This window comes from Lolium perenne, chromosome 4 (assembly GCF_019359855.2).
Source record: "Lolium perenne isolate Kyuss_39 chromosome 4, Kyuss_2.0, whole genome shotgun sequence".
Taxonomy (NCBI): domain Eukaryota; kingdom Viridiplantae; phylum Streptophyta; class Magnoliopsida; order Poales; family Poaceae; genus Lolium; species Lolium perenne.
In genome coordinates this window covers 179642232-179669468 of record NC_067247.2, presented here as the reverse complement: position 1 = coordinate 179669468, position 27237 = coordinate 179642232, and the positions used below count along the sequence as shown (strand labels likewise).

The 27237-nt window shown below is 49.5% G+C and overlaps 2 protein-coding genes and 1 pseudogene across 4 annotated transcripts; all 3 read right to left on the bottom strand.

The window, feature by feature from the left end:
- Nucleotides 1-7297: 7297 nt before the first annotated feature.
- On the bottom strand, nt 7298-9677 carry LOC139839214 (pentatricopeptide repeat-containing protein At5g56310-like; annotated as a pseudogene).
- A 185-nt stretch (nt 9678-9862) lies between these two features.
- LOC127294556 (pentatricopeptide repeat-containing protein At1g09190-like) lies at nt 9863-16374 on the bottom strand. 3 transcript variants are annotated; one of them, XM_071818940.1, is made up of 3 exons: nt 14659-16374; nt 10510-10903; nt 9863-10200 (listed from the first exon to the last, which is right to left on the bottom strand). In XM_071818940.1, exon 1 carries the CDS (start codon nt 16341-16343, stop codon nt 14796-14798), a length of 1548 nt encoding a protein of 515 aa, XP_071675041.1. In that variant the 5' UTR covers nt 16344-16374; the 3' UTR covers nt 9863-10200; nt 10510-10903; nt 14659-14795. The 3 variants fall into 3 exon arrangements, with proteins under 3 accessions (XP_071675041.1, XP_051180358.1, XP_051180359.1); XM_051324398.2 differs by having other exon boundaries at nt 9863-10197; XM_051324399.2 differs by having other exon boundaries at nt 9863-10197; nt 10609-10903.
- Nucleotides 16375-19792: 3418 nt separating this feature from the next.
- Nucleotides 19793-22330, bottom strand: LOC127294558 (uncharacterized). Its single transcript, XM_051324401.2, has 3 exons — nt 21980-22330; nt 20939-21158; nt 19793-20190 (listed from the first exon to the last, which is right to left on the bottom strand). Exons 1-3 carry the CDS (start codon nt 22180-22182, stop codon nt 19975-19977), a joined length of 639 nt encoding a protein of 212 aa, XP_051180361.1. The 5' UTR covers nt 22183-22330; the 3' UTR covers nt 19793-19974.
- Between the last annotated feature and the right edge of the window lie 4907 nt (nt 22331-27237).

The following is a 27237-nucleotide window of genomic DNA, read 5'->3' as shown; positions in this document are numbered from 1 at the left end:
AGAAAGCGGCCACCAAGCCGCCCGGCAATGAGATGAAAGGGCCGAAGGCGCCGTTCCCGAAGACGTGGAAGGCGCCGACTGCGAGGAAGAAACTGGAAGGCTGGATCGACGACAGGTGGGAGCAAGATTGTCTGCGGTGCAAGATGTCGACGGCGGAGCGGAGGGGACAGCGGGTGGTGCAGCAGGAGAAGAAGTCAGAGGTGGCGCGTGCGCACCAGAAGGCGCTGGCCGCGTGTATCGCTGCTACCAACGCGAGCCCATGTAGTACGTCGGGGCCAGCGTACATTCTGGGAGTGGTGTCCCCGTCGACATCCGGCTTCTTCAACGACGGCCCTTATGCCGCTCCAGGTTGCGTCACACCGAACTTGTCGCCGCGGTACGAGGATGCGCTGCCGCATGGCGGCTTCAACCCCAACATCGTGTTCTACTCCCAGGGCGTACGACCAAGCGATCCAGCGCCAGCCAGGCCTCGGTGCGGACGGCACACCGTTTACTGGGCGCAGGGGTCCACTCGAATTCCAGGGTGCTGGTGGTGAGGAGGATGAGGAGGGGGGAGGGACGAGGGGGTGGAGGACGTCGCGGATGCCGCGGAGGATGCAGACGACCTCGTGGAGGTTGACGCCGCCGGCGTGAGGAAGAAGAAGGCAGCCTCGGGCACACGAGGCCCCAAGTGGAAGGTTCTGGAGGATGAATGTCTCTGCGAGTCGTGGTCGACGGTGAGCCATGACTCCATCATCGGCGCCAACCAAAAGTACGGGAAGTATTGGGCGAGGATCAAGACGGAGTTCGATAAGCGCAAACTTGTCAACAAGGATTACCGCAAGATGACAATGAAGAGGAGCCAAAAGACAATATCGACGCGATTGGCCATCATCCAGGCGTCGGTGAACATGTTCCATGGGTTCCATAACAAGGTCGAGACCAGAGGCGAGAGGGTCACAAACGTCAGCGATGTGGTACGCCTCTTTCTACGAAAAGTTTTTGCGCCTAGTTTAATCTCGATCTGATTGTGCTTCCTTTGATTAGTTCGACCACGCCATGGCGATGTATCAGAAGCACTCAGAAGGGAATAAGTCTTCCGCGCTGATGCATTGCTATAGCAAGCTCAAAATGAACGAGAAATGGCGGTCGACCCGTCACTCGTTGTCGAAGGGGAAAAATATCATTGATCTGGATGCGCCGCTCGCAACATCGGTAGGGCGCCCCTATCGGCAACAAGGCTTCCAAGGCCGCCTTGGCCGACGCAGCGGCGACCGAGAATACGCACGCGTCGATCACACAGTGTCTCGCCGAGGTCTCCTCGACCCTGCTCTCCCACGACAAAAAGGCCGACGAAAGGTGGGCGGCGCTGCTCAAGATGCAAGAGGAGAAGATGGAGCTCAAGAAACTCAAGGAGGATATGTCCCTGCTGACCGCGTCGACAGCTAGAATGTCTCCCCGGACGCGGGCGGCGCATAACTTCTACAAAGGCATGATCTTCGACGACATCGAAGCCAAAATGGCGGCGGCTGAGGCAGCGGCAGCAACCCCACACCCGGAGCAAGAGCCGGCACCAGCAGGCGCGTCGTACACTTGCGTCAACAGCATCTGCATCGGCGATTGCCTCGACGTCGGCGATGGAGCAGGCACACCGACAAGGTCATCGTGATCGAAGGGCCTACGTCGAATCAGGATGCGCCGTCAGCCTCACTGAACCCCTTCTTCTAGTTTATGTTTAGATTGCACGGCACCAGTCTGTAACATGATCGCGCGTCCAATATTTCGATCGGTTACTTCGATCGCGACGATGTTAACTATTTAAATTTTTGTTTGGGGGCTGCATTTGGGGGACGCGGCCGCTGGAGATGCTCTTATCTCTTTCGTGATTGGCTTACCAGACTCGATATAATCCTGCAGCGGTACTATGATCTGTGGCTTATCAGTTCACCCTGTCAGGTACTCTCTCTACCTCCCATACTTTTTATTCAGTGGTTTTGTTCTTCTTCTCCGCTATAAAGCTCAACCATTCTAGCTGTACCCATTCTCTGAACTGTCTTTTTTTAACGAGCATATGTACAAGCGCTATAAAGAAAGTTGGGGTTCTAGCGATTCAATCTTAAATCTCTAGGTAAATTATAGTAATACTAAGCAGCCTTGCAGCTTGCAGGCTAGTGGCCACATCAGAACAGGGTGACTTTGTAGACAGTGTTACACTACATATTTTGCGCAAGGTGCCCCCAAACTGTTGATGAGATGCAAGAACGCGTTGCTTCAGTAGGGACTGCTCTTTGACTTCCAACCATTCCTCTGTATCCTGCCTCCATCAGTTTTCATCGTTCTGTAACACTCCACTTCTGCATTCAGTATCCTTCGTAACAGGTAATCTAAAGTGTGCCCCTAGATCAATAGAGAGTACATATTTCATCCTCTTTCTTTTTTTTTTTCGAGAATACACCCTGGAAGGTGTATTGATCACATAGAAGAGCAGCCAGAAGGCTCACACCACAGAGTTCGTGCTGTCAACAGGGGTGACAGCTCCCCTGCCAAAGTCTAATCTCCGTCTATCCACGAAAAAGGAAAAGGATCGGGAAAACCGAAAGACTCGGAGCGGAACAACCTAGCTAAGCGCCAACTGAGGGATTCCTCCTTGATCCTACCCCTAATCGCTCGAGCCTCCGGTACTGCGCCGTTGAACACCACGTCATTCCGGTGCCTCCAAATGCACCAGAAGACAAGGATCACCGCCGTCCAAAGGTCCCGCCTCGACCCTGAGGGGCATGTCAAGGAGGACCACCACTGAAGAAGGTCGGTGTCCACGGAGGGAAGCCACTCCAACTTCCCCCACCGAGCTAAGGCCCAGGCCCAGACCCCACGCGAGACCACACACCCAAGCAGAAGGTGCTGGATGGACTCCGGTTCCTGATCGCACAGGGGGCAAGCAGCGGGGTGTGGGAGGCCACGCCGCTGCAGTCTATCTGCCGTCCAACACCTGTTCCTGGAGGCCAGCCAGGCGAAGAACTTGCAGCTGTAAGGTGCCCGCGAACGCCAAATCTGGGAGGCCACCGGCGCCATAGTGGTCCCGGCGAAAAAGGCGTCGTAGGCCGACTTGGCAGAGTAGGCACCGTCTGCCGTCCACCGCCAGCGAAAGGCATCCAACTGGTCAGGTGAGAGGAGGATGTCGGAGATGGTATTCCACAGGAGGAAGAACTCTGGGACCGCCGCAGCTCCCAAGTTGGGACCGCAATCTCGCATCCACTCCCCACCGAGCCCCTCCTTGACGGAGCGGGAGTTGGCGTGCCGCTTGCTGACCAAGGCCGCCAGGTTAGGCGCAAGGTCCGCCACCCGCGCACCACCAATCCAGCGGTCCTTCCAGAACAAGGCATCCTCACCATTGCCCAAGGAGACCACCATAGCCGAGTCAGCCAGGGCCCGTGCCAAAGGAGGGACCTTGAGATCGAACTCGGCCCACGCCTTCGTCGGATCGGTTCGCTGGAGCCAAGCCCACCGACACCGCAGAGCCACGTTAAGAAGGCGAAGATTAGGGATGCCTAGGCCGCCGCACCTCTTGGGGGCGGTCACCCTATCCCACGCCACCAAACAGTGGCCACCACTGACGTCGGCCCGCCCCTTCCACATGAAACCACGGCACACTTTACCGAGAGCTTGTAGGGTCTTAGGAGGGATGTCCAGGGACATCATGGCATGGACCGGTATGGCGCTGAGCGTGGTCTGGACGAGGATGGTCCTACCTCCGCGGTTCAACAGGCGGGCACCCCACTGCGGCAGCCGCTTGGCTGCGCTCTCCACGACCGGCTGGAGCTGAGCTGCCGAGGGCTTGCGCAGACCAAGGGGCAGGCCAAGGTACTGACAGGGCCAGTCCGCGACGGCACAGCCAAGAGCGGCGCGCGCCAGCTCCACCTGTTCAGGGCTACATCGGATGGGGTGAACCGAGCTCTTAGCCCGGTTGGTGAGAAGGCCCGAAGCCTTCCCGAAGTCCTCCAGCACCGCCGCGCAGGAGTCGAGGTCAAGGGAGGTAGGTTTGAGGAAGATGACCACGTCGTCGGCGTACATGGAGGTGCGCTGCCGGAGACCACGAGGGGCCAAGTCAGAGAGTAGACCCTCCGCCGCAGCCTTCTTGATCATGAGATACAGAACCTCCATGACCGAGTCGAAGAGCAAGGGGGAGAGCGGATCCCCCTGCCGCAGCCCACGCCTGTTGTATATAAGGTCCCCCGCAACACCATTCACCAGGACGCGGGTCGAGGCCGTGCTGAGCAGCCCCACCACCATAGAGATCCACTTGGGACCAAAGCCCAACTTGGCCATAACCTCCAGGAGGAAGGCCCAATCCACGGTGTCGAAAGCTTTGGTGATGTCAAGCTTCAACATGATTGCCGGGGCCTTGAGGGCATTCAACCTCCTAGCCGTAGACTGCACGAGCTGGAAGTTGTCATGGAGGCAGCGACCACGGATGAAAGCGCTCTGATAGGGCCCAATGAGCTGCCCCATATGCGGAGCGAGGCGTGAGGAGAGCACCTTGGCGATGAGCTTGGCCACACTGTGGATCAGACTGATGGGCCGGAAATCCTTTACCTCCACGGCGTCAGCATGCTTGGGGAGGAGAGAGATGAGGGCCTGATTGGCCACATGGAGGCCACGGCAGTCCCCACTCCACATGGCATGGAAGGCGTCCATAACATCGTCCTTGATGATCTCCCAACAGGCGACATAGAATCTGCCAGTGAACCCGTCTGGCCCTGGCGCCTTGTCCAGCTCCTGTGCCTTGACCACATTCCACACCTCCTCCACCGAGAAGGGGCTCTCGAGATCGAGGAGGTCATGCGCCGGCATGCCAAGGAAATCCAAGTCCACCGAATAGGGTCGGTCTGGACAGGATCCCAGGAGCTGCTGGAAAAAAGCATCAACTGCCCTCCCCTTCTCCTCTTGCTCGGCCACCAGCGCCCCATCCACCTTGAGGTGGGCAATGAAGTTCTTCCGGCGCCTATGGTTGGCGTGAAGGTGGAAGAACTTTGTGCAGGCATCGCCCTCGCTCAACCACGTGATACGGGAGCGCTGGCGCGCAATCGTCCGCTCGAGAGAGGCCAGACCTAGCAGCTTGCGCTTAAGGAGCTTCCTCATCCCGCGCTCACCTTGCGACAAGGCTCGGCTCTCCATAGCCACGTCGAGCCGCAAGATGAGCTCATTCGCCACGAGGATCTGCCGCTTGACATTGCCGATGAAACGATCGTTCCAGCTGGTCAGCGCCTTCGCCGTCGCAGCAAGCTTGGCAGCCAGCCGCTTGAAGGGGTTTGCCTCCGCCGGGGTAGAAGACCACGCGTCGCTCACAGTATCGGCAAAGCCTTCCGCCTTGGGCCAGAAAGCCTCGAAGCGAAACCGCCTCCCGGTTGGGAGGGGGGCCACCAGGTTGAGGAGCAGCGGACAATGGTCCGACGTCGACGAGCTGAGGGCGGAGAGGAGGGAGGCCGGGAAGATCATCTCCCAATCCACCGTAGAGAAGACGCGGTCGAGCCTCTCAAGGGTGGCCTGCTCCCTCTCATTAGACCACGTGTAGCGCCTCCCATTGAGGTAGAGCTCCTTCCATGTCTTAACGTTTCTTGATTCATACCTAATTTGCACCCGTTGATGATGCAAATGCAGCTGAGCTTTCATGATCGGTGTGATAATCCTATCTGTTTGTTTGGCTGCTTAGCAAAGAGATCCTACTGGGATGGAACAATATGTATGAACCCGCTCTCCTGCAGCACTCTAATCAACACACTTTAATATGATTTCATCTTAGGGTTCTAGAGGCATAGATCCGCATGTCAGCAACATCGAATACCCAATTCAATCATACATGGTTCAGGTTTGACAGCACGATACATAAAAAACGGACGGCTGGGTGTAAAAAGAGCTTTTGGAAGTAAAGGAGAAGATCAACACATCCTCCTCCCCCTTATGGTTCTTCCATATCCTTTTTGCGGTTTTAAGATCAACAATGGGGAGACAAATTTCAAGGAGCAGGGAAAAGAGAAGGCAGGGACAAAATCACAAGGCCCAATACCGAAAATGTCCTATGGTTCTAGGCAGCATCTCTTGATTTTGTTTACCCTTTGTTGGGAACATAAAATTATCATTTCGAGTTGTCCCTGTTAGAGGAGGCCACAAAAGGAAAGTGCCAAGGTTGGTGCTGGGTCTGAAATGTGTATACGTCTCTGTGTGAAAGTTTGTTTCTTTGTGTTTGCCATTCTGTACGTGTTAACAGCGTCAGATTTCCTTCTGAATGCTACAATGATGCAGAGCCTATCTTTAGTAACTTCCAGGAGCCTTTTGTGCCCGCAAGTAAAATGCTGAAAGAGTGACCAAACTGATGTATGCATAAAAACCATAAACTGTAGTCTCAGCACTGAGAGTTCCTGCACTGGATTTTTTTTCCGGAATGGGGGCAAAAGCTTTGACCCAGTCTGTTAATTAAGGAGTTTAGCAAGTTTACAAAACTGACAAAATAAGTCTGGTTTACAAAAGCTTTTGTCGGTGCACTGGAACTTTCATAAGTCTGTTTTTTCAAATCCATCAACTATGCTTTAAAAAGATAAAATAAGGGTCTAGTTTTAACTCAGGTACTTAACCATCAGTTGAGAGAGGATAGCTGAAATGCTACAGATTGTAAGCAATATTTTCTGGTGATATATAGGGGGCCTGCTTACAAATATAAACCTATCAAGGAGCAGGATCATGTGAGTGTGATTCCAGAATCAGACAAACTCTTGCAAAAAAACAATGGGGAAAAAAGAGAGTACTGATACTAAGAAAAACAATGTTTTAACATTTCCCCTTCTTCTGATAATAAGAACACTGTTTTAAGATTTCCCATTGTTCCGGGTGCTTCGTTACATGAAGAATCTGATATATGTTAATTTGTTTAAAACATTGGAAAAGACGCCATTGTTTTAAGAAAATGCAGCAAATTATAAAGAAGGAAAAGACTGAAATCGGGAAGCATAATACACGTCAAGGTTGAAAGGAAACTGCCTTTTAGTCCAGGCATTTAGAGTATCAGCAATTCGGCATAGAATTTTAGTAAGAAGAAAAAAGGGAGAGTAACTTGTCAATAGTTGGATTAGCTCAATAGAGGGACATATTCTGAGAAACAATTTTAACAGATGTATATCACTGATATGTTGAAGAATATGGTTTATTCGGGAGTTGGCCATATTCGGGAGTAAGTAAGCTTTGCCGAAAGTATATAATGCAAACTGAATTGGACAAATGCAATACATATTGAACAAACAACTATAGCTATCATAAAATTTCCAGCACTCAAGTTAGTCCACTTTTCCAATATATCTTGTGAGGCTGATGTTTGAAATACACGCAACCAACCAATACATATCACGAACAAATATTTGGAGCAATGGGTCTACTAAATCATGCACATACTTATTTCTTAATTCTTATCAAGCTACATTGCAGCATGGAGAGGCAATTACAGAACTGCAGACTCTTATACCAAACTCTCCAGAAGAAAATTGGCAAATAACTCTTTATCGGACAATTCAAATTTCACGATAACTTCCAGGGTGATCACTAGCAAATGGAAATGAAATAAAGTCTTCCAGATAGATCCTTTGCCACTCAATCTCATGGTTAAATGGTCACTTCATACTATTTCTGTTTACATTTCAGAAGATAAGCTAGTTCAACACTTTGAAAAGTACTAACACTCAAAACCAAAACAAAAAACTAATAACACTTCATTCAAGTTTCTTTGTGATACGTGGATTCATTCAACTAATATACGCATGCTTCATTCAATTTTCTTTGTGATATGCGGCTCCATTGAAGTGTGATTTCATCTTAAGGAAATAAGGACTAGATCGCAGCTACATAATGTTCAGAAATTAAATTAAAAATAGATGTGCTACTGCTAACTATCAATATCACCATTGATAGTGGCAACCTACATGTATACTCACTCCAGGATAGAAGGCATTACTCACATTTCTTTGTTCTTGTCAGCTAGTTGTGTAATGTTGTGAGATTTACAATTTCGAATAAGCCAATTGATTGCATATCGTATGAATTGAGATGCCTAGGAGAAAGACTTGGGGGCATATGAGGTGGTGTGCTAGGCAGCCCAAGTTTCACCACTCTCTTAATAAAATACCACAGCGGTTCCTCCCACCGTTGAAGTAAGAGAATTGAGGTGCCTACTGTCTAGTGCCTATATTGGTCTTGAACTAACCACAAGAATGTATTCCACATTGGGTATAACTCTATAGGAAAAGAGCACTGAACAAAGCTACCACCTATTCAGTTCACCATCCAAAATAAATGTTGAAGAAGCTGGAAACACAAAAATATAGCTTAAGTGATTACCTGTAAATACCAAATCCCATGATATTGATAAGATTGGTCAATGCATAGAGCCTTCCCATATAGGTCTTCTCTGTGGTTTCCCCTCTCGGTTGTTGGTGTATATTCAGAGTTAACTCATAATACGAGCACGCATATGTCAACTTGAACTTGGTTCTTCTATTAGACTCTGCCATGGCGCCTTCTGCGCACTCATCCTCCTCATCAGTTTCCTCACATCCCCTGCCTCCTCCCATCGTCCTGTTTCTGCATAAAGATTGGCCAGCAGCACATAATTCCCTGAATTCCAAGGTTCCAGACGAATAAGCTCTTTGAGAGCTACCTCGGCAATGCCAAGCCCAGCATGGGAACGGCAGGCGCTTAGAAGCGATCCCCATATTGCAGCATTAGGCCCCATTGGCATCTCTTGAATCAGTGCATGCGCCTTGTCGAGAAGACCGGACCTTCCAAGTAAATCTACCATACACCCATAGTGTTCGATTTCCGCCTCAATCCCATGCTCTGACTGCATACTCTGGAAGATCCCCTGCCCAATATCCACCGCCCCAGCATGGGCACAGCAACTAAGCACCCCCAGGAAAGTCACAGCATTGGGAGCCTCTCCGGACCTCAACATCTCCTGGAACAGCTCGATTCCCCTTAATCCCTTGTCCATTCAACGAAAACCCTGAGATCATCGTGTTCCAGCTCACCGCGCTCCGCTGTCGCATCCCTTGGAACACCTCTGTGGCGCTGCTAAGGTCACCACACTTGCAATGCATATCAACCTCCGCATTTGCAATGTGCACGGACCTATCTAAAATACCTGTTTTACATGCGTACTCGTGTGCCCACCTCCCGGCACCAGCGTTCCCCGTCCTCCCGCAAGCAGGCAGCGCCGCGGCAAGTGTCCCATCATCTGGCACCACCTCGCCCTCCCGCACCATGTCTTCGAAATACCGCACTGCCATGTCGTCCCTCCCACACCCCGCGCACCCCGCGATCATAGCGTTCCAGGAAACCACGCTTCTCCTGGAGCGCTTGAACTGCTGCATTTCGTCGAACAGGTGGCGTGCGGCGAAGAGATCCTTGGCTTTCAGATAGGCAGAGATGAGCGTGTTGTAGGCGACGGCACACTTGTTCTGCTGAGGCATTTCGTCGAACAGGGTTTGTGTGTGCGGTAGAGGATAGGGCTTGAGGAGCGCGAGGGAGATGGCGTGGTGGGAGAGGAAGCCGAGGCGGAGGAGGAGCGCGTGGAGGGACGAGATGAGCGTGAAGGAGGGGGTGGAGCCGAGCAGAGGGAGGGAAGGGAGTAAAACAATTTTCCATTTTATAGTGTTCAATGATTATTGGAGGCTCCTAAAACCGAAGAGCAGCTTATTAACCAGGTTAAAGGAAGTCCTGATACTGGCGGAGTGCTGTTTCTTTTATACTCTGTCAAATACACATTTGTCTTGGAAATGAAGTTGGATGAAGATAACATCTGACCATTTTATCAAGAATGTGTATAAACTATCTTTTATACACATTTTGAAACTCACAGTTTAACAGTAAGAGTACCTGTCGACAGCATGCAATCCAAGGTGGCCAACAGAAATACAATGTACTACTATATGCATGTATTCATTCTTGTTAACATTTTGCTATTAGCAAATTCAACCAAGACAGAGCAGTGACTGTCACTAACCGCGTGGACTTTCCAACTTTCACTGGAAAAAAGCAGCTCCATTTCCATGCTTTGGCTTACAATGATGGGGGCATCTCCAGATACCTCCTTTGTTGGGCTAATTCGGTCCCAGGTACCCGCTCAACAACTTTTCTCCATGTTCTTTATTTGCCGCAGATCAACACGCAGCTGCCGCCCTGCTTCGTACAAACCAGCAAAATGCCTATGATTAAAGCCACACTAAAATAGCAAACACAACAAGTCTTTTCACACTCTTAATGGATAATCTTTTCACGGTAAAGCTACAATGTGATCAAATAAGATCGCCAAGGCAATGAAAGGACCTGGGAATACATTATATATGCTGGTAGGTATACTAGTAGTGCTTTACTGCTAATTGTGATGCCATAACAGCACTTTAATCTCCAAATCTTCTTTTCAAAGCTAAAGGTTATATGTTACACTACTAGTACTGAATGATTGTTCATATTCAATCGATCTAATGATACCTGTGGCAGATTAAGAATTTGATGTGGCACCGGTTTAGGAGTACATATCTCCTCCAGTGGATCCTCTGTGAGTGCAGCCATATCGCCGATAGAGGTTACCTGCTCCCTGGAACAGTCCAGGGGCACCGAGCAGAGGCAGGTCAACAGCTGTCTCGCCCCCGCCGGCCTCCGATGTCGCCGCCGACCTGCACCGTGCAACAGCCGATGTCGATCCCCAGACGTGGAGAGGGGAGGCTTTGTATGTGGTCCTCTCCACTCCGTGGCAACACGGGGGAGCATACAGTCACTGGGAGTAAACAAGTACTAGCAAGTTGGTGAAGCGCTGATAAAACAATGTCACACAGAAAGAAATGCCGCCAGTCACCAGTGCCTCCTCCTAAGCATTTGTGGGGACCTGAAACGCATCAAAACGAGAGCAGATTAGAGAGAATCCAAAGGTGGGTTGCATGCATGTGGATGTGATTGTGCAAGCAAAGAGAGTATATGCAGTTGGCAACTAGGGAGGGATAGTATCCGGATGCTTGGAGGTCAGTCTCGGTGATTGTCGTCCTTCGATGGCGTATGAGGTTCTCGTTGCCTCGTGTTGTGCCCAGGCTTGCTCATTCGGTGATGGCGGAGGCAAGAGGAAGTGCGGAGTTCGTCTCGGTGGAACTTTGCCCTTCGGTGATGTCGGCGGCTTTCGGTGTCGCGATGTAACCTTGGCAGTGGGATGCCCTTCGACGACTGTTGCGACCTTCCTAGTTCGAGGCCATGAGGATGTGCAGCGACTGTCTTGGTGGAACTCTGCCCTTCTGTGGTGTTTGCGGCTCTCGGCGTCGCGTCACGACCTCGGTAGTGGGATGCCTTTCGACAATGGCTGCGATGCTCCTAGTTCTTTCAAGGTGTAGAGTAATTGCTGGGCAAGCGAGTTTCGTTTCTTTGCGCTGCCTCGACTTCAAGATCCTTTCGGCTTATCCTTCAACACCCCTTCCTGCTCTTCTTGGTCTGTTCCATTGTTGTTGGATGCTTAGTTGCTAGGCTTAGCGGTGTTATTTCTGTTTTCTCCTTTCTCCTTCAAACTTGTAATTTGACTCTGTACTTGAGACTTGGCTGAATATATGTTCAGGCTGGCTTATGCCCGCCGTAGTTACAGTAAAAAAAAAGTATCTGGGACACTGCCAAGTGCCAATAAACCTATGCAGCTGCAACTGTATAGTGCACAGACATGTTGGCCAAGGAGATGAGCACCCAATGTCAAGTACACAGATGCGTTTACATCTGTCATACGATACTCCCAAGTATTTATACAAGTAGATTTTAGATAAATCCGTAGCTTGACATTATACTTTTTTCACCCTTCAAAAGATTTTTTGTACTGTAATCTAGAAAGCTATGGGATATTTCAGTAATCAAATTAAAAAAAACGAAAAGGAATACCCAAAAATATATATTTGTGTGATCAATGTTGTTAACTCTCTCGGCAGCATCCTGGAGGATATTTGTGTGATATATTTTAATCCCATAGATTTTAGTACAACGTCTTTGACCTTAAGGGAACACACTTTAATATGATTTCAACTTACGGTTCTAGAGACATAGATCCACATGTCAGCAACATCGATGCCACGCATAAAAATACCCAATTCAATCATACGTGGTTCAGATTTGACAGCACGATACATAAAAACGGACGGCTGGGTGTAAAAAGGGCTTTTGGAAGTAAAGGAGAAGATCAACACATGCTCCTCCCCCTTATGGTTCTTCCATGTCCTTTTTGCGGTTTATAAGATCAGTGGGGAGACAAATTTCAAGGAGCAGGGAAAAGAGAAGTCAGGGACAAAAACACAAGGCCCAATACCGGAAATTTCCTATGGTTCTAGGCAGCATCTCTTGATTTTTTTTACCCTTTGTTGGGAACTTAAAATTATCATTTCGAGTTGTCCCTGTTAGAGGAGCCCACAAAAGGAAAGTGCCAAGGTTGGTGCTGGGCCCGAAATGTGTATAGGTCTCTGTGCGAAAGTTTGTTTCTTTGCGTTTGCCATTCTGTACGTGTTAACAGCGTCAAATTTTGTGCCCGCAAGTAAAATGCTGAAAGAGCGACCAAACTGATGTATGCATACACACCATAAACTGTAGTCTCAGCAGTGAGAGTTCCTGCACTGGAACTTTCATAAGTCTGGTTTTTTAAATCCATCAACTATGCTTTAGAAAGATAAAATAAGGGTCTAGTTTTAAACTTAATTAGGTACTTAACCATCAGTTGAGAGAGAACAGCTGAAATGCTACAGATTGTAAGCAATATGTTTCTGGTGCTATATAGGGGGGCCCGCATACAAATATAAAACTATCAAGGAGCAGGATCATGTGACTGTGATTCCAGAATCAGACAAACTCTTGCAAAATACAATGGGGAAAAAAGAGAGTACTGATACTAAGAAAAAAAAAAGGACGTACCCAGTGCTGAGAGCTCCCGCACTGTGCGGGGTCTGGGGAAGGTGTTAGTGGCAAGCCTTACCCTCACGAAGTGCAATGTGAGGAGACCGCGACTCGAACCTGGGACCTCTCGGTCACAGGCGGTGAGGCTCTACCGCTGCACCAGGCCCGCCCTTCAGTACTGATACTAAGAAGAACAATGTTTTAACATTTCCCCTTCTTCTGATACTAAGAACACTATTTTAAGATTTCCCATTGTTCCGTGTGCTTCGTTACATGAAGAATCTGATATATGTTAATTTGTTTAAAACATTGGAAAAGACACCATTGTTTTAAGCAAATGCGGCGAATCATAAAGAAGGAAAAGACTGATATCAGGAAGCATAATACACGTCAAGGTTGACAGGGAACTGCTTCTACTCCAGGCATTTAGAGTATCAGCAATTCGGCATAGAATTTTAGTAAAAAGAAAAAATGGGAGAGTAACTTGTCAATAGTTGGATTAGCTCAATAGAGGGACATATTCTGAGAAACAATTTTAGCAGATGTATATCACTGATATGTTGAAGAATATGGTTTATTCGGGAGTTGGCCATATTCGGGAATAAGTAAGCTTTGCTGAAAGTATATAATACGCAAACTGAATTGGACAAATGCAATACATATTGAACGAACAACTATAGCTATCATAAAATTTCCAGCACTCAAGTTAGTCCACTTTTCCAATATATCTTGTGACGTTTGATGTTCGAAAATCACGCAACCAACCAATACATATCACGAACAAATATTTGGAGCAATGAGGTCACATACTTATTTCTTAATTCTTATTAAGCTACATTGCAGCATGGAGAGGGCAATTACAGAACTGCAGACTCTTATACCAAACTCTCCAGAAGAAAATTGGCAAATAACTCTTCATCAGACAATTCAAATTTCACGATAACTTCCAGGGTGATTACTAGCAAATGGAAATGAAATAAAGTCTTCCAGATAGATCCTTTGACACTCTATCTCATGGTTAAACGGTCACTTCATACTATTTCTGTTTACATTTGAGAAGATGGGCTAGTTCAACACTTTGAAAAGTAATAACACTCAAAACCAAAACAAAAAACTAATATACGCATGCTTCATTCAACTTTCTTTGTGATACGCGGCTTCATTCAACATTGGTAAAAGTAATCAGAATATGCCCATTAAAGTGTGATTTCATCTTAAGGAAATAAGGACTAGATCGCAGCTACATAACATTCAGAAATTAAATTAAACATAGATGTGCTACTGCTAAATCATCAATATCACCATTGATTGTGGCAAACTACACGTATACTCACTCCAGGATAGAAGGCATTATTCACATTTCTTTGTTCTTGTCAGCTAGTTGTGTAATGTTGTGAGATTTCCAATTTCGAATAAGCCAATTGATTGCATATCATATGAATTGAGGTGCCTACGAGAAAGACTTGGGGGCTTATTGGCTAGCATATGAGGTGGTGTGCTAGGCCACTCTCTTAATAAATACCACAGGGGTTGCTCCCACCGTTGAAATAAGAGAATTGAGGTGCCTACTGTCTAATGCCTATATTGGTCTTGAACTAACCATAACAATGTATTCCACACTGGGTATAACTATATAGGAAAATAGCACTGAACAAATCTACCACCTATTCAGTTCACCATCCTAAATAAATGTTGAAGAAGCTGGAAACATAAAAATATAGCTTAAGTGATTACCTGTAAATACCACATCCCATGATATTGATAAGATTGGCCAATGCACAGAGCCTTCCCCTATAGGTCTTCTCTGTTGTTTACCCGCTCGGTTGTAGGTGTATATTCAGAGTTAACTCATAATACGAGCACATATTTTGTCAACTTGAACTTGGTTCTTCTATTAGACTCTGCCCTGGCTCCTTGTGAGCACTCATCCTCCTCATCAGTTTTCTCACATCCCCTGCCTCATCCCACCGTCCTGTTTGTGCATAAAGATTGGCCAGCAGCACATAATTCCCTGAATTCCAAGGTTCCAGACTAATAAGCTCTTTGAGAGCTACCTCGGCAATGCCAAGCCCAGCATGGGAACGGCATGCGCTTAGAAGCGATCCCCATATTGCAGCTTTAGACCTCATTGGCATCTCTTGAATCAGTGCATGCGCCTTCTCGAGAAGACCGGACCTTCCAAGTAAATCTACCATACACCCATAGTGTTCGATTTCCGCCTCAATCCCATGGTCTGACTGCATACTCTGGAAGATCCCCTGCCCAACATCTACGGCCCCAGCATGGGCACAGCAACTAAGCACCCCCAGGAAAGTCACTGCGTTGGGAGCCTCTCCAGAGCTCATCATCTCCTGGAACAGCTCGATTCCCTTAATCCCTTGCCCATTCAACGAAAACCCAGAGATCATCGTGTTCCAGCTCACCACGCTCCGCTGTCGCATCCCTTGGAACACCTCTTTGGCGCTGCTAAGGTCACCACACTTGCAATGCATATCAACCACCGCATTTGTAACATGCACTGACCTATCTAAAATACCCGTTGTAGATGCGTACTCATGTGCCCACCTCCCGGCACCGGCGTTCCCCGTCCTCCCGCAAGCAGGCAGCGCCGCAGCAAGGGTCCCATCATCTGGCGCCACCTGGCCCTCCCGCACCATGTCTTCGAAATACCGCACTGCCACGTCGTCGCTCCCGCACCACGCGCACCCCGCGATCATAGCGTTCCAGGACACCACGCTTCTCCTGGAGCGCTTGAACCGCTGCATTTCGTCGAACAGGTGGCGCGCGGTGAAGAGATCCTTGGCTTTCAGATAGGCAGTGATGAGCGTGTTGTAGGCGACGGCGCACTTGCTTTGCTGGGGCATTTCGTCGAACAGGGTTCGTGTGTGGGGTAGAGGGTATGGTTTGAGGAGCGCGAGGGAGATGGCGTGGTGGGAGAGGAAGCCGAGGCGGAGGAGGAGCGCGTGGAGGGACGAGAGGAGCGGCAAGGAGGAGGTGGAGCCGAGCAGAGGGAGGAAGGAGAGGCGATCGGGGGCGTGAAGGCGGCGGAGGGAGGAGAGGAGGCGGAACGCGAGCGGCGGGGAAGAGGCGGAGAGGGACTTGAGGGCGGCGTTGAGGAGTGGGAGGGGAGGTGGCGGGTCGGGAGGGAGGAGGCTTAGGAGAGGGATCGCGGGAGGCGGCGGGGAGGAGAGGAGGAGGAGCGCGGTGAGGAAGTGGTGGTGCGGGGAGGGCGGGGAGGAGTGCAGGCAGTGGCGGACGGCGAAGGCGAGGAGCTGGAGCGGGCGGCGCCGGGCGCGGGAGGAGTGGTGCAGGAGGTGGAGCAGGCGGCGCTCGGACGTGCGGGGGTGCCAGCCGTCGGGGGTGGTTACGGCGGAGGAGAATGACTGGGAGGCCTCGCCGGCGGCGGCGGTGGACGGCATCAGAGCGCGCGAGAGAGAGTTTGGTTGGAATCGGTTGTTGGATTTGAGAATGCATCCGCCTTTGCGGGGTGAATTCGCCTTTGTGGGAGAGAAGGTGAATCAGGCCCGTCGGCCTACTTTCATATTGGGCCTGTGCGTCGTCGCACCAGCTTAGAGCATCCCCACTCGTTTGGGCTCCCCACGGGCCAAAATCCGGCGAAATTTTCGTCCGGATTGGAGGAAGATTTGGCGTGGGGAGGCCCATTTTCCCAGCCGCGAGCCCAGGATGGATGCAACGCAATACGACGAATTCAGACAAAATAGGCGAATTCGTTCAAACATAAGCGAAATTTAATGATATTTAACATATAGAGGCGAGTTCGTACATAAATAGGCCAAATTCGTACATATATTTGAATTCGGCGATGGGCAAACTAATACTAAAACTCCTACATGCCGAAATGGCGGTAGAAGGTCGTGTAGTCGCCGCCGTCGTCGTCGTCGCTGGAGCCGGCGTCGTCCTGGGGCGGCGGCGCCTCGTACCAGCGGCTCGTGCCCTGGCCATCGTCGCCGGCGCGTGGAGGCGACGGCCGGTAGATGTCGTCGTCGCTTGCTCTCCTCGAGCTTGATCACCTCCCTGGGCGCGGCGTTCCGCGCGGACGACGGCAACGGTGCGGCGGCGCGGGCGGCGAGTTGTCGCGCGGCGGCCGGATCCAACATCCGCCGTGCTGCTCCTCCTCTGGCGCTCCCGGTCGCGCTGGACCACTCCGGCGCGGCGTCGATGGGGAGGGTGTTGTCGGCGGGCACCGGGTCCTTCGGCGACACGGCGATCGCCTCGCCACCGCGGCGTCCTCCGCACGCCTCGCCTCCTCCTCGGCGAGCTAGTTGGCGGCGGCCGCGGCGGCCTGATTCTTCCTCTTCCGCCCGCGTTGCGGCGAGGAGGGCTGGTCGCGGATGACGAGCGCGCCGCTGCTGCGCCCTCTGGTCGGCGGTGGAGACGCCGGCTCCTTCTTCACGGTGGCCGGAGATGGCCACTCCTTCTTGACGGTGGCCGGCGTCGACCCGCCGGACCTAGACGCCGATCTCGATCCCGACGACGAGGAGGACGGCGCCATCCTCCTCGGTATCCAGGAACTACCGTGCCGGCGCGACACGGTAGCCGCCACCGGCGGCGGCATCCCCGAAGCGAGGGAGTTCCGTCCTCGATGTGCGCGAGCACATTCTCGAGGGTGCGGTTGGGCGCGCTCCACCATCGGCGGCGGCCGGCGGCGTTGTTCCTTGCCGGAGGAGGAGGAGGGCCGTCGTAAGCGGCGAGTTCGCGTTCATACCTTCGCCGGAAGAACGCGATCCACGCTTCGTGGTTGTCGGGGAAGAAGCGCGGATCCGCGCGCTGCTCGTCACTGAGAGTGGCGAGCACCTCCTCGATCGCCGTTTCGAGTGCGCCGCCACCCGTTGGCGGCGGCGGGATCGGCACGCCGCCTGCGCTCAGCCTCCAGCCTCCCGGCGCGCGGAAGTCCGGCGGCGCAGGGTAGCCCGCCGCGTGCAGGAGTCGCCCCTCCCATTGGTGGAGAGAGCGGCGGCCGAAGCCGTTGTTGGCCGCACCGTCGTTCGCCATTGCTGCTTCCTTCGAGTTCGGGGATGATTTGGGGGAAGACGAGCGAAGAGGTGAATGCGGGGCAGCCGGGGTAGTTCGGCGATAAATAGCGGTAGGCGCGCATGAAACCGAGGCGACGGCATTAACTCGCCGCGTGGAAGCTACGCATCCGGCGAATGCTGACCGGCGGCAGGCTTTTACAGCGCGCGGAAGACGATGCGATGAGGACGACGATCGGTGTCTCTCGCCGACAAGTTGGGGCCACCAGACGCGCGGGAACGTTTCGCGCGCTTTCATTTCGTCCGGAGTCCCCGAGCGCTCCCCGGGGGGCCGGGGATGTCGTGGGATCGCCGGATGGATGAAGGGCCAAATCCGGACGAAAACGAGAAACCGGGGGCGCGACTGGGCCGAATTACGCCGTCCGGATGGAAAAAACGCTCACCGGGGGCCTCGACGGGGGCACGAGTGGAGATGCTCTTACATCCAGGCCACGCCCACGCAGAGATACACAGTGTCAGACTTCACGACTTCACGTCGTTCCTGCTTTATGTTGTTGCAGGGCTGTGTTGCGTACTTGCGTTTGTTGTGATGTATCCACTGAAATGTTTTTTCTTGAAACGGCCTCATTCATACATTAAGCAGAAGGTGCTCGTTTTTTAGAAAAAATCGGACGAAAACCAACAACATCAGTGTGAAAGCACGCCCACAACCACACACGCTCCGCCAAAGGGCACATCTAGCCACCCTGACTACCCACAAAGGCTACAAGAAGCTTAAGCAGGCCTATGATAAACAGATGGCTCTTCGAGGAGAGACCGGTAGCTCCGATTCTGAAGGAATATTTTATGATTTGCCACACTTTTTTTCAAAGTGTCTATTATTTGCCACATGACCACCACATGTCAGTAAAACACAAAATGACAAATGATAGAAGCGCAAAGAAAAAGAAAAGTATGGCAAATTGTAAAATTCCCCGATTTTGAAGACGAGCCTCGGAGAGGAGATGAGCAAGACAAGCAGTCAGCCTTTCACCCGGAGCAACCGAGCCACCACACCCTCACGCAGCCAGATGGCGAGACAAAGACCGTAACGCTGCCAGCCTGCACTCCGCAGACACACCTCATGTGCAGAAGCAGCGCCACCGCCGCACACAAGCCATCACCACCACCACACCCAAACCAAGGAGCTCAGCGAGCTCCGCTGCCACCACCCGCACCGTGCGGGGTTGAAAAGCCGAGCCACACCACTATTGCCGACCAAGCTCACCGAGGAGAGCGCCGCGGGCGCCGCCAACCACCATAGAGAGGGAGCTTCGACGAATGCAAACACAGAGGTCCAAGTTCGAGCCGTCGGCCGCAGCAGCGTGAGCTCCCCGGTCCAGTCGTCCTTGCAGCCACCGCGGCAGCCATGCCACCCAGAGCAGGGCTGCCGCCCCGCAATCCAACCCTGCAGCCTCGCATCCGGCGGGCCGCCACCACGGCCCGCCTCACCACTAGATCGGGGCGCGCTGGCCCTGGATCCACCACCCCACGTTCCCGGAGCCGCCGCTCCGGCGTCCGTGCGCCGACAAGCCAGCCGAAGACGCTCCAACCGCCTAGACCTTCGGCCAGCGCCACCAGAGAGGAGGAGCACCCCTGCCACCTTCGGCAGCAGGGCCCACCGCCACCGCGTCAAGGGCCAGCGGCAGCGGCGGCCAGTGGGGCAAGGTGGGAGAGAGACTGGCGGCGGCAGGATTAGATCACGCTGAAATGTTATTGTGATAGCATCAGAGCATGATATTTCTACTATCTAGAGCAATTCGTGGCAATTCCAGGGCTATTTCAAACGAAGACGATGAGCTGCAAAGATAAACTGATTCCCGTGAAATTCGCCTAGATAATCAGGGAGACACTCCATGCACTCTGTTTTATTACCTCAAGGCCACATCATCACGCAGGTTCAGAGTTCGCACACAACTCTTTCATTAGCTGTAATCAACCTAGACTATAAGCTCTCCTTCCAACCGCTGATAAGAGGGGTCATAAGATGGACTGATGGAGGTACTTAACCTTCAGCCAGTCACAGCTTGAGCTTGCTGGCGAGATGCCAGGAGTGCATGGCAAGGCTGCCGAACGCCATGATGTTTGCAAGCGACGACAGCCCGTGGATCATCCCGAACTTCTTGTTCATCGCCGCAAGTGCGGGACTCGTCTTCGCAATGTCGGAATTCCTCGAACCCCCCACCTCGCTGCCGATGCCGAGGTCCTTCTCGATCTTGTGCCTCTTCATCATCATCTGCACAAGATGAGCAGAGTCGCTAGTAAAGTTGCATAGAGCATAGGTTCTTTTGAGTTCATGACAAGGGTAAAACTGTAAACCACATGCTACAGCTGTTTCCAGCAAAGTTTCAACATCTAGAACGAGTATTGCTTATACACGGCGAACTCTGGGTTACGATGTATCAGGTGTCCAAAAGGTCTACATGTGGGAACATATTTTGTTGGAAACACTCTACATGTGGGCCTGATTGCTCAGTGTACCTATATAGCTACTATAATCATTACGATAATAGCAAAAAACATTAAAACTTTCAACATCTAGAATGAGTATTGCTTGTTCACTTTCCCAAGGCTAAATTGCTAAGCATATCGCAAACTAAACAAAAGATATTCTGTCGGACACTGAGCAGTTTAATGACACAGTGTTATGTGTGCTATCTAGGAGACTATAGCCACCAACTGCCACGTTAATTTTGTTTGTTCACAAATCACAAGTGAAAATATAATACATCACATAAAGAATTTCAGATGTGCCCGTGATTGCAGTAATGAATAGTTAAATCAAAACATCACACGATGTCAGATCCAGCAATATTTATCACCTTAAACAATGTCAGATTATATAGATGAACATTTACTAGTCGCTACAACTGTCACCTAGCTCAGATACAATACATTTTTCATCTGTAAGTAGAAGTAATGGAAGGCAAAAATTGAATGTAATCATGTAAACAGGTCTAAAGAATATGAACCAAGGAGCTAACCTCGATGGTCATGGGGGTGAAGACAAGAAGATTGGAGAGGTCAAAACCAAGGGCCGCAAGAAGGAATCCCAACTGGTAACGCTCAATAGTTGAAGCTGTCTTCCATGGGTGGAGGTATGCAAATGCTGCTACCGATATGGCTGAGCACACTGATATCAACATGAAGTAGGCTGGGAACATCTTCCCCTGTAGATTCCCAAACTGGTGCCTTGGCAAATTCCTTCATAATCCAAAAGATTTGACCAAAACAAATGTCAATTTCTTTGTAACAGATTTTGGCAATAGAACAACAAACTGTAAGCTTATGGTTGCAGGTCTCGCAACAATGAAGGCGCAGTTGAACAATCTAACGAACAATGTTCGATTTGTATTGCTCTGAAAATGCATCTTACAGCCTAAGTAAACAACCTAACTTTCTCGTAGAAGCCGAATAGCATAGACTCTTTCAGAATTACAAGTTGTACTAGCAAGGGATAACCTAAGTTGTTACAGGCTTGCAGCTAATGCTTGATAAATAATTACCACCTACAAGCTCTCTAGATACCAAACAACTATAGTTGTTGAGTAGCTAGATGAGAGATTGTAGATGGTAAATTGCCGGGTGTCCTTCCCAACAGGGCATGTTTTTGTCCTGCCAAGTGTACATATTTGTGATTTGCGGTAAGAGATCATAAAATGTACTAGCAGTTCAGATAAGTTGCTGATGGTAAATTGCCGGGTGTCCTTCCCAACAGGGCATGTTTTTGTCCTGCCAAGTGTACATATTTGTGATTTGCGGTAAGAGATCATAAAATGTACTAGCAGTTCAGATAAGTTGCTGAGGAGCTATGGGACTCTAGCACTAATTTAGTGTTGCTTGTCACAAATAACGTTGCAATTTGAGCATGGCGGAGACCTACCAAAGTTGAAGCTGATGTAGAACACGTGCAAAATCTACGTATCCACTAAGCGGAATATCAATCGAGGTAGGTAACCCAGGTTAGTTCCGCACGCAAACAAGGTTTAACAAGTTTAACTGACAGGGATCAAGCGGGTTTTTACTTGAACATGACGATGCCGCCGATGAAGGTGACCCAGAGCGCGGCGCCCCAGGCGGTGGCGAAGCAGAGGAGGTGGGCGAGCCTCGCCGCCGCAACGCCCGCGGAAGGGCGGCCGGGGCTGCCGCCGAGGAGCGCGTCCGGCGCGAAGAGGATGCCCGCGGCGAGGAACGAGACCGCCGTCAGGAACCGCGCCGCCCACCCCATAGCGACCGTCCCGCCTCTTCCTCCGGCTGGCTCGGGCGGGCTAGGGTTTGGCGGTGCCGGAGGAAGGAAGAGGAGGCAGGGGAATGGGGAGCCGTGTGTGGGAGCTGGGAAGTGAAGCTCGCCTAGTGAGATCTTGAGATGTGAGAAGAAGCAGACATGTTTAAAAACGGTTTTGCTAAGTGTAAGTGGTTTGATACAGTGATACTGATCAGCGGAATGTGATGGCCGTCTCCAGCAAACGGCTCTCGGGGCGAAAGATGCAGCGAGTACAAAAATTGTCAGGATTTCTGATGCTTCGTAGGAAGAAGATCACCAGGATGTGATGGAACACTGATCTGAGAGTACAGGAAAATGCAGTTGCCTTTTCTTTTTTTGAGAGTATGCAGTTGCTAGTTGAGCTGGAAAAACAATCTTGTTTTGGCCATGTGTAAAAGGCCGGCCCCACAAAGGTCATGTATATTCTGCAGTTCAATGCTTTCGGTGGACCGGTGTAGTGTTATTTTGCTTGGGTAATAAGGGTATATCCACCAGTGCGATGTATTTTAATACCATTTATATTCATTTTATTTATATTTGTTTGTTTGGATCGGGTAGTCCAGAGGTCTGATGCGTTTTGGTCCATTTTGATTTAATTAGATCTTATTTTCAACACAATCTTCTCCTCATATGTATAGGAAAAGATATAGTTGCAATCAAATAAATATAAATAGCATTGTACCTTTATTACATCCAAATAAGCGACTTAGTTCAAATGTAATGTTGCACAGAAATAACAAAACATAGTTTACAATTAAATAGAATAACTAAGATGGGATGACTACTCTTCATGACTCCCCAATGCACACTGATGCTCGACTAGATCCGCCTAAAAACGACCGTGGATGTTGCTATCACGGAGATCAACGTGCATATGGAGGAACTCTTCAAAGTTCTCAAACGATTAAGTCCTAGGCTGCAACTCAGCCAACTCGCATGAAATTGCCATCATTGGTCATGGAGGTTGTCACCACGCTCTTGCTCAATGATCATGTTATGATCACACAATAGGTTATCACCTCATACATATGGTCTGAAGGTTGTATGTTCTAGCAGGGTGACGAACAATAGCCAACCGAGCTTGGAGCACACGAAATGCCCGTTGTACACGTTTCCTGCATGCCTCTTGCTCTTTGGCAAACCTCTTCTTATTCTCTGTTTGAGGATATGGCAAACCTCTTCTTATTCTCTGTTTGAGGATCACAGATCGTCTTCACTAGTGTGGCCTAGCTTGGATAGACGTCATCAGCTAGGTAATAAGACTTATCATATGCATTGCCACTGATTTCATAGTGAACCACTGGAGCATTGCCTTCAACAAGCCTGGAGAATGCCAGAGATCGATGAAGCATCTTGATGTTATTGTGGGAACCGACTATGCTAAAAAAGGAGTGCCAAATCCATATGTACTGTGATGCAACTGCCTCAAGAATTGCCGGCCCGCTATACTACACCTGCCATGCAAATGGGCAGGTCTTCCGCTCCTAGTGTCGTTGCGTATTCGAAGGTACTCCGATGAGGGGTACCTCACGGAGGGGAGATAGAGGGAGCCATGGGGCGAGAAGTCGCAGGGCAGGGATGCATGAGTTACCCATCTTCAGAAACCTCACGACAGTGGCGAGGCCCTACTGTTGCTTGTCTGGAATTATCAAGCAATAAGTGCGAGATTACCATGAGTTGTGTTATGCATCAAGGGCTCCTAGGATTAGGCTTATAAAGGCCCCTGGATCTAGGGTTACAACGATAGAGATCCAACCAGGTACGACTAGGTCTAAAGCAGGCTAAGCTATCTTGCCTTGCACGTCAAGGATCCGGCTGCGGTGACCCAGCATACCACTGCATGTTGTAGTATACAAGTCATTAATATGATACTTATGAAGGGGCTTCTTCACAAATATCACATCCTCATAGTGGTACAACAGAAACATTGCATGTCTTAAATATCACACATTATTATTGCAAGAGATAAACGCATGGCGGGTCACAGAAGATAACAGAGATGAGCACTTTGGTCATACAAGATCTAATAACGCAGGCGCTGGTCACTTTGGACCAACTTATGAGCAAACTGGTCACTTCCGTCGCTCGGCCGCTAACGTTGCTGACGTGGCACGTTGACTGGCGTTAGACGACGTCTGACCACCTGTAGTTTTGCACAAACCCCCTAGAGAAGTGAGGAAGTGTTCTTATCAGTCCAGAACAACTCTGCTCGGTTCGGCTCCCGTGGGATAGGACATGCAGGCGACGGGCGACTTTGCCGCCGACGACCCGGGCGACGGCGGAAGCCGCGACGGGGAGCAACGGCGATCGCCGGAAGACGAAGTCCCTCCTCGTCGGCGAGATCCATGGATGGAGGCGCCAGACTACAGTGAGTGCGATGATCTGTGAGTAGATTTGGGGAAATTTTTTAGGGTTCGATCTCCTCGAATTTAGATCAAAATTAGTGGTTGTTTGATGAATGGCGTGTCTTCTAGTAGGCATAAAATCTTAGGGCTAAAGTTGTAACGTCGGATTTTAGTTGATTTTGGTCCGTACCAGTTGGTAGTGTCTCTGCATTGCGCCCGTGGAAAAAATGTTGATTTCTTATGAAATTGCTTGATTTCTGTTGCAAATTAGGTCCAAGTGATGATCGGTTCAGTTTAGAAGTTAACCATGGAGGCTTCTTCTGTGGCATGGGAAGAAATAGAACATATATGGATACATGATAACCCACAATAACTTCACAAACTTTATAGATAGACTAATCATAATGTATCATCTATCGGATCCCAACAAACACAACACCGATTACATCAGATGGATCTCAATCATGTAAGGCAGCTCATGAGATCATTGTATTGAAGTACATGGGGGAGAGAATACCAACTAGCTACAGCTAGAACCCGTAGTCCATGGGGGAACTACTCACGGAGCATGATGGAGGCGATGGCGTTGATGGAGATGGCTTCCGGGGGCACTTCCCCGTCCCGGCAGGGTGCGGGAACAGAGACTTCTGTCCCCGAATTGGAGTTTCGCGATGGCGGCGGCACCCCTGGAGTCTTTCTGGAGTTTCGTCAATTGGTGCGGTGTTTTTAGGTCGAAAGGGATTTTATAGGCGAAGAGGCGGCGCAGGGGGGCACCTGGGGGCGCCACACCCTAGGCCGGTGCGGCCAGGGTCTGGCCCGCGCCGCCATGTGGTGTGGTGGCCCCCTGGCCCCTCTCCGACTCTTCTTCGGTGTTCTGGAGCCTTCCGGGAAAAATAGGAGGTTTGGCGTTGATTTCGTCCAATTCCGAGAATATTGCCCGAACAGCCTTTCTGGAACCAAAAACAGCAGAAAACAGGAACTGGCACTGTGGCATCTTGTTAATAGGTTAGTTCCGGAAAATGCATGAAATCATCATAAAGTGCAAGCAAAACATGTAAGTATTGTCATAAAACAAGCATGGAACGACAGAAATTATGGATATGTCGGGGACGTATCAGCATCCCCAAGCTTAGTTCCTGCTCGTCCCGAGCAGGTAAACGATAAAAAGAATAATTTCTGTAGTGACATGCTACTTACATAACCTTGATCATACTATTACAAAGCATATGAAATGAATGAAGTGACTCAAGGCAATGATCTATAGTTGCTAACAAATAGATAACATATAGCAAAATTTTTCATGAATAGTACTTTCAAGACAAGCATCAAAAGTCTTGCATAAGAGTTAACTCATAAAGCAATATATTCTAAGTAAAGGCATCGAAGCAACACAGAGGAAGATTTAAGTTTCAGCAGTTGCTTTCAACTTTCAACATGCATATCTCATGGATAATTGTCAACACAAAGTAATATGATGAATGCAAATAAGCAAGTATGTAAGAATCAATGCACAGTTAACACAAGTGTTTGCTTCTAAGGTGGAAGGAAGTAGGTGAACTGACTCAACATAAAGTAAAAGAATGGCCCTTCGCAGAGGGAAGCAGGGATAAATCATGTGCTAGAGCTTTTCAAGTTTTGAAATCATATAGAGAGCATAAAAGTAAAATTTTGAGAGGTGTTTGTTGTTGTCAACGAATGGTAGTGGGCACTCTAACCCCCTTGCTAAACAGACTTTCAAAGAGCGGCTCCCATGAAGGACGTTATCTCTACCAGCAAGGTAGATCATCCCTCTTCTCTTTTGTTTACACATGTACTTTAGTTTTTATTTATTTATGGGTGACACTCCTCCCAACCTTTGCTTACACAAGCCATGGCTAACCGAATCCTCGGGTGCCTTCCAACAATCTCATACCATGGAGGAGTGTCTATTTGCAAAATTAGGTTGCTTACTGATGAATCAGAGCAAAACATGTGAAGAGAATTATAAATGAAGTTAATTAATTGGGGGCTGGGAACCCCGCGCCAGCTCTTTTTGCAAAATTATTGGATAAGCGGATGAATCCACTAGTCCATTGGTGAAAGCTGCCCAACAAGATTGAAAGATAAAACACCACATACTTCCTCATGAGCTATAAAACATTGACACAAATAAGAGATAGTAAATTTTGAATTGTTTAAAGGTAGCACATGAAGTATTTACTTGGAATGGCAGGAAATACCACATAGTAGGTAGGTATGGTGGACACAAATGGCATAGTGGTTGGCTCAAGAATTTTGGATGCATGAGAAGTATTCCCTCTCGATACAAGGCTTAGGCTAGCAAGGCTATTTGAAGCAAACACAAGTATGAACCGATCTGACAAAACTTACATAAGAACATATTGCAAGCATTATAATACTCTACACTGTCTTCCTTGTTGCTCAAACACTTTTACCAGAAAATATCTAGACCTTAAGAGAGACCAATCATGCAAACCAATTTTAACAAGCTCTACGGTGGTTCTCCACTAATAGGTTTAAACTACATGAAAAAACTTAATCATGATCTACTTGAGAGCTCAAAACAATTGCCAAGTGTCAAATTATCCAAGACATTATGAGGCATTTTCTGTTTCCAACCAAATAAAAATAATTATTGTAGCTTCCAACTTTTATCATTGAACATTAAAAGTAA

Coding starts and splice junctions, on each gene's coding strand:
- LOC127294558 (XM_051324401.2), bottom strand. CDS start 22,182: ATGGGGTGGGCGGCGCGGTTCCTGACGGCGGTCTCGTTCCTCGCCGCG. Junction 21,159..21,979: donor GGCGGCATCGTCATGTTCAA/GTAAAAACCCGC, acceptor TGGATTATGAAG/GAATTTGCCAAGGCACCAGT. Junction 20,191..20,938: donor TCACCCCCATGACCATCGAG/GTTAGCTCCTTG, acceptor CATCTTGTGCAG/ATGATGATGAAGAGGCACAA.
- LOC127294556 (XM_071818940.1), bottom strand. CDS start 16,343: ATGCCGTCCACCGCCGCCGCCGGCGAGGCCTCCCAGTCATTCTCCTCC.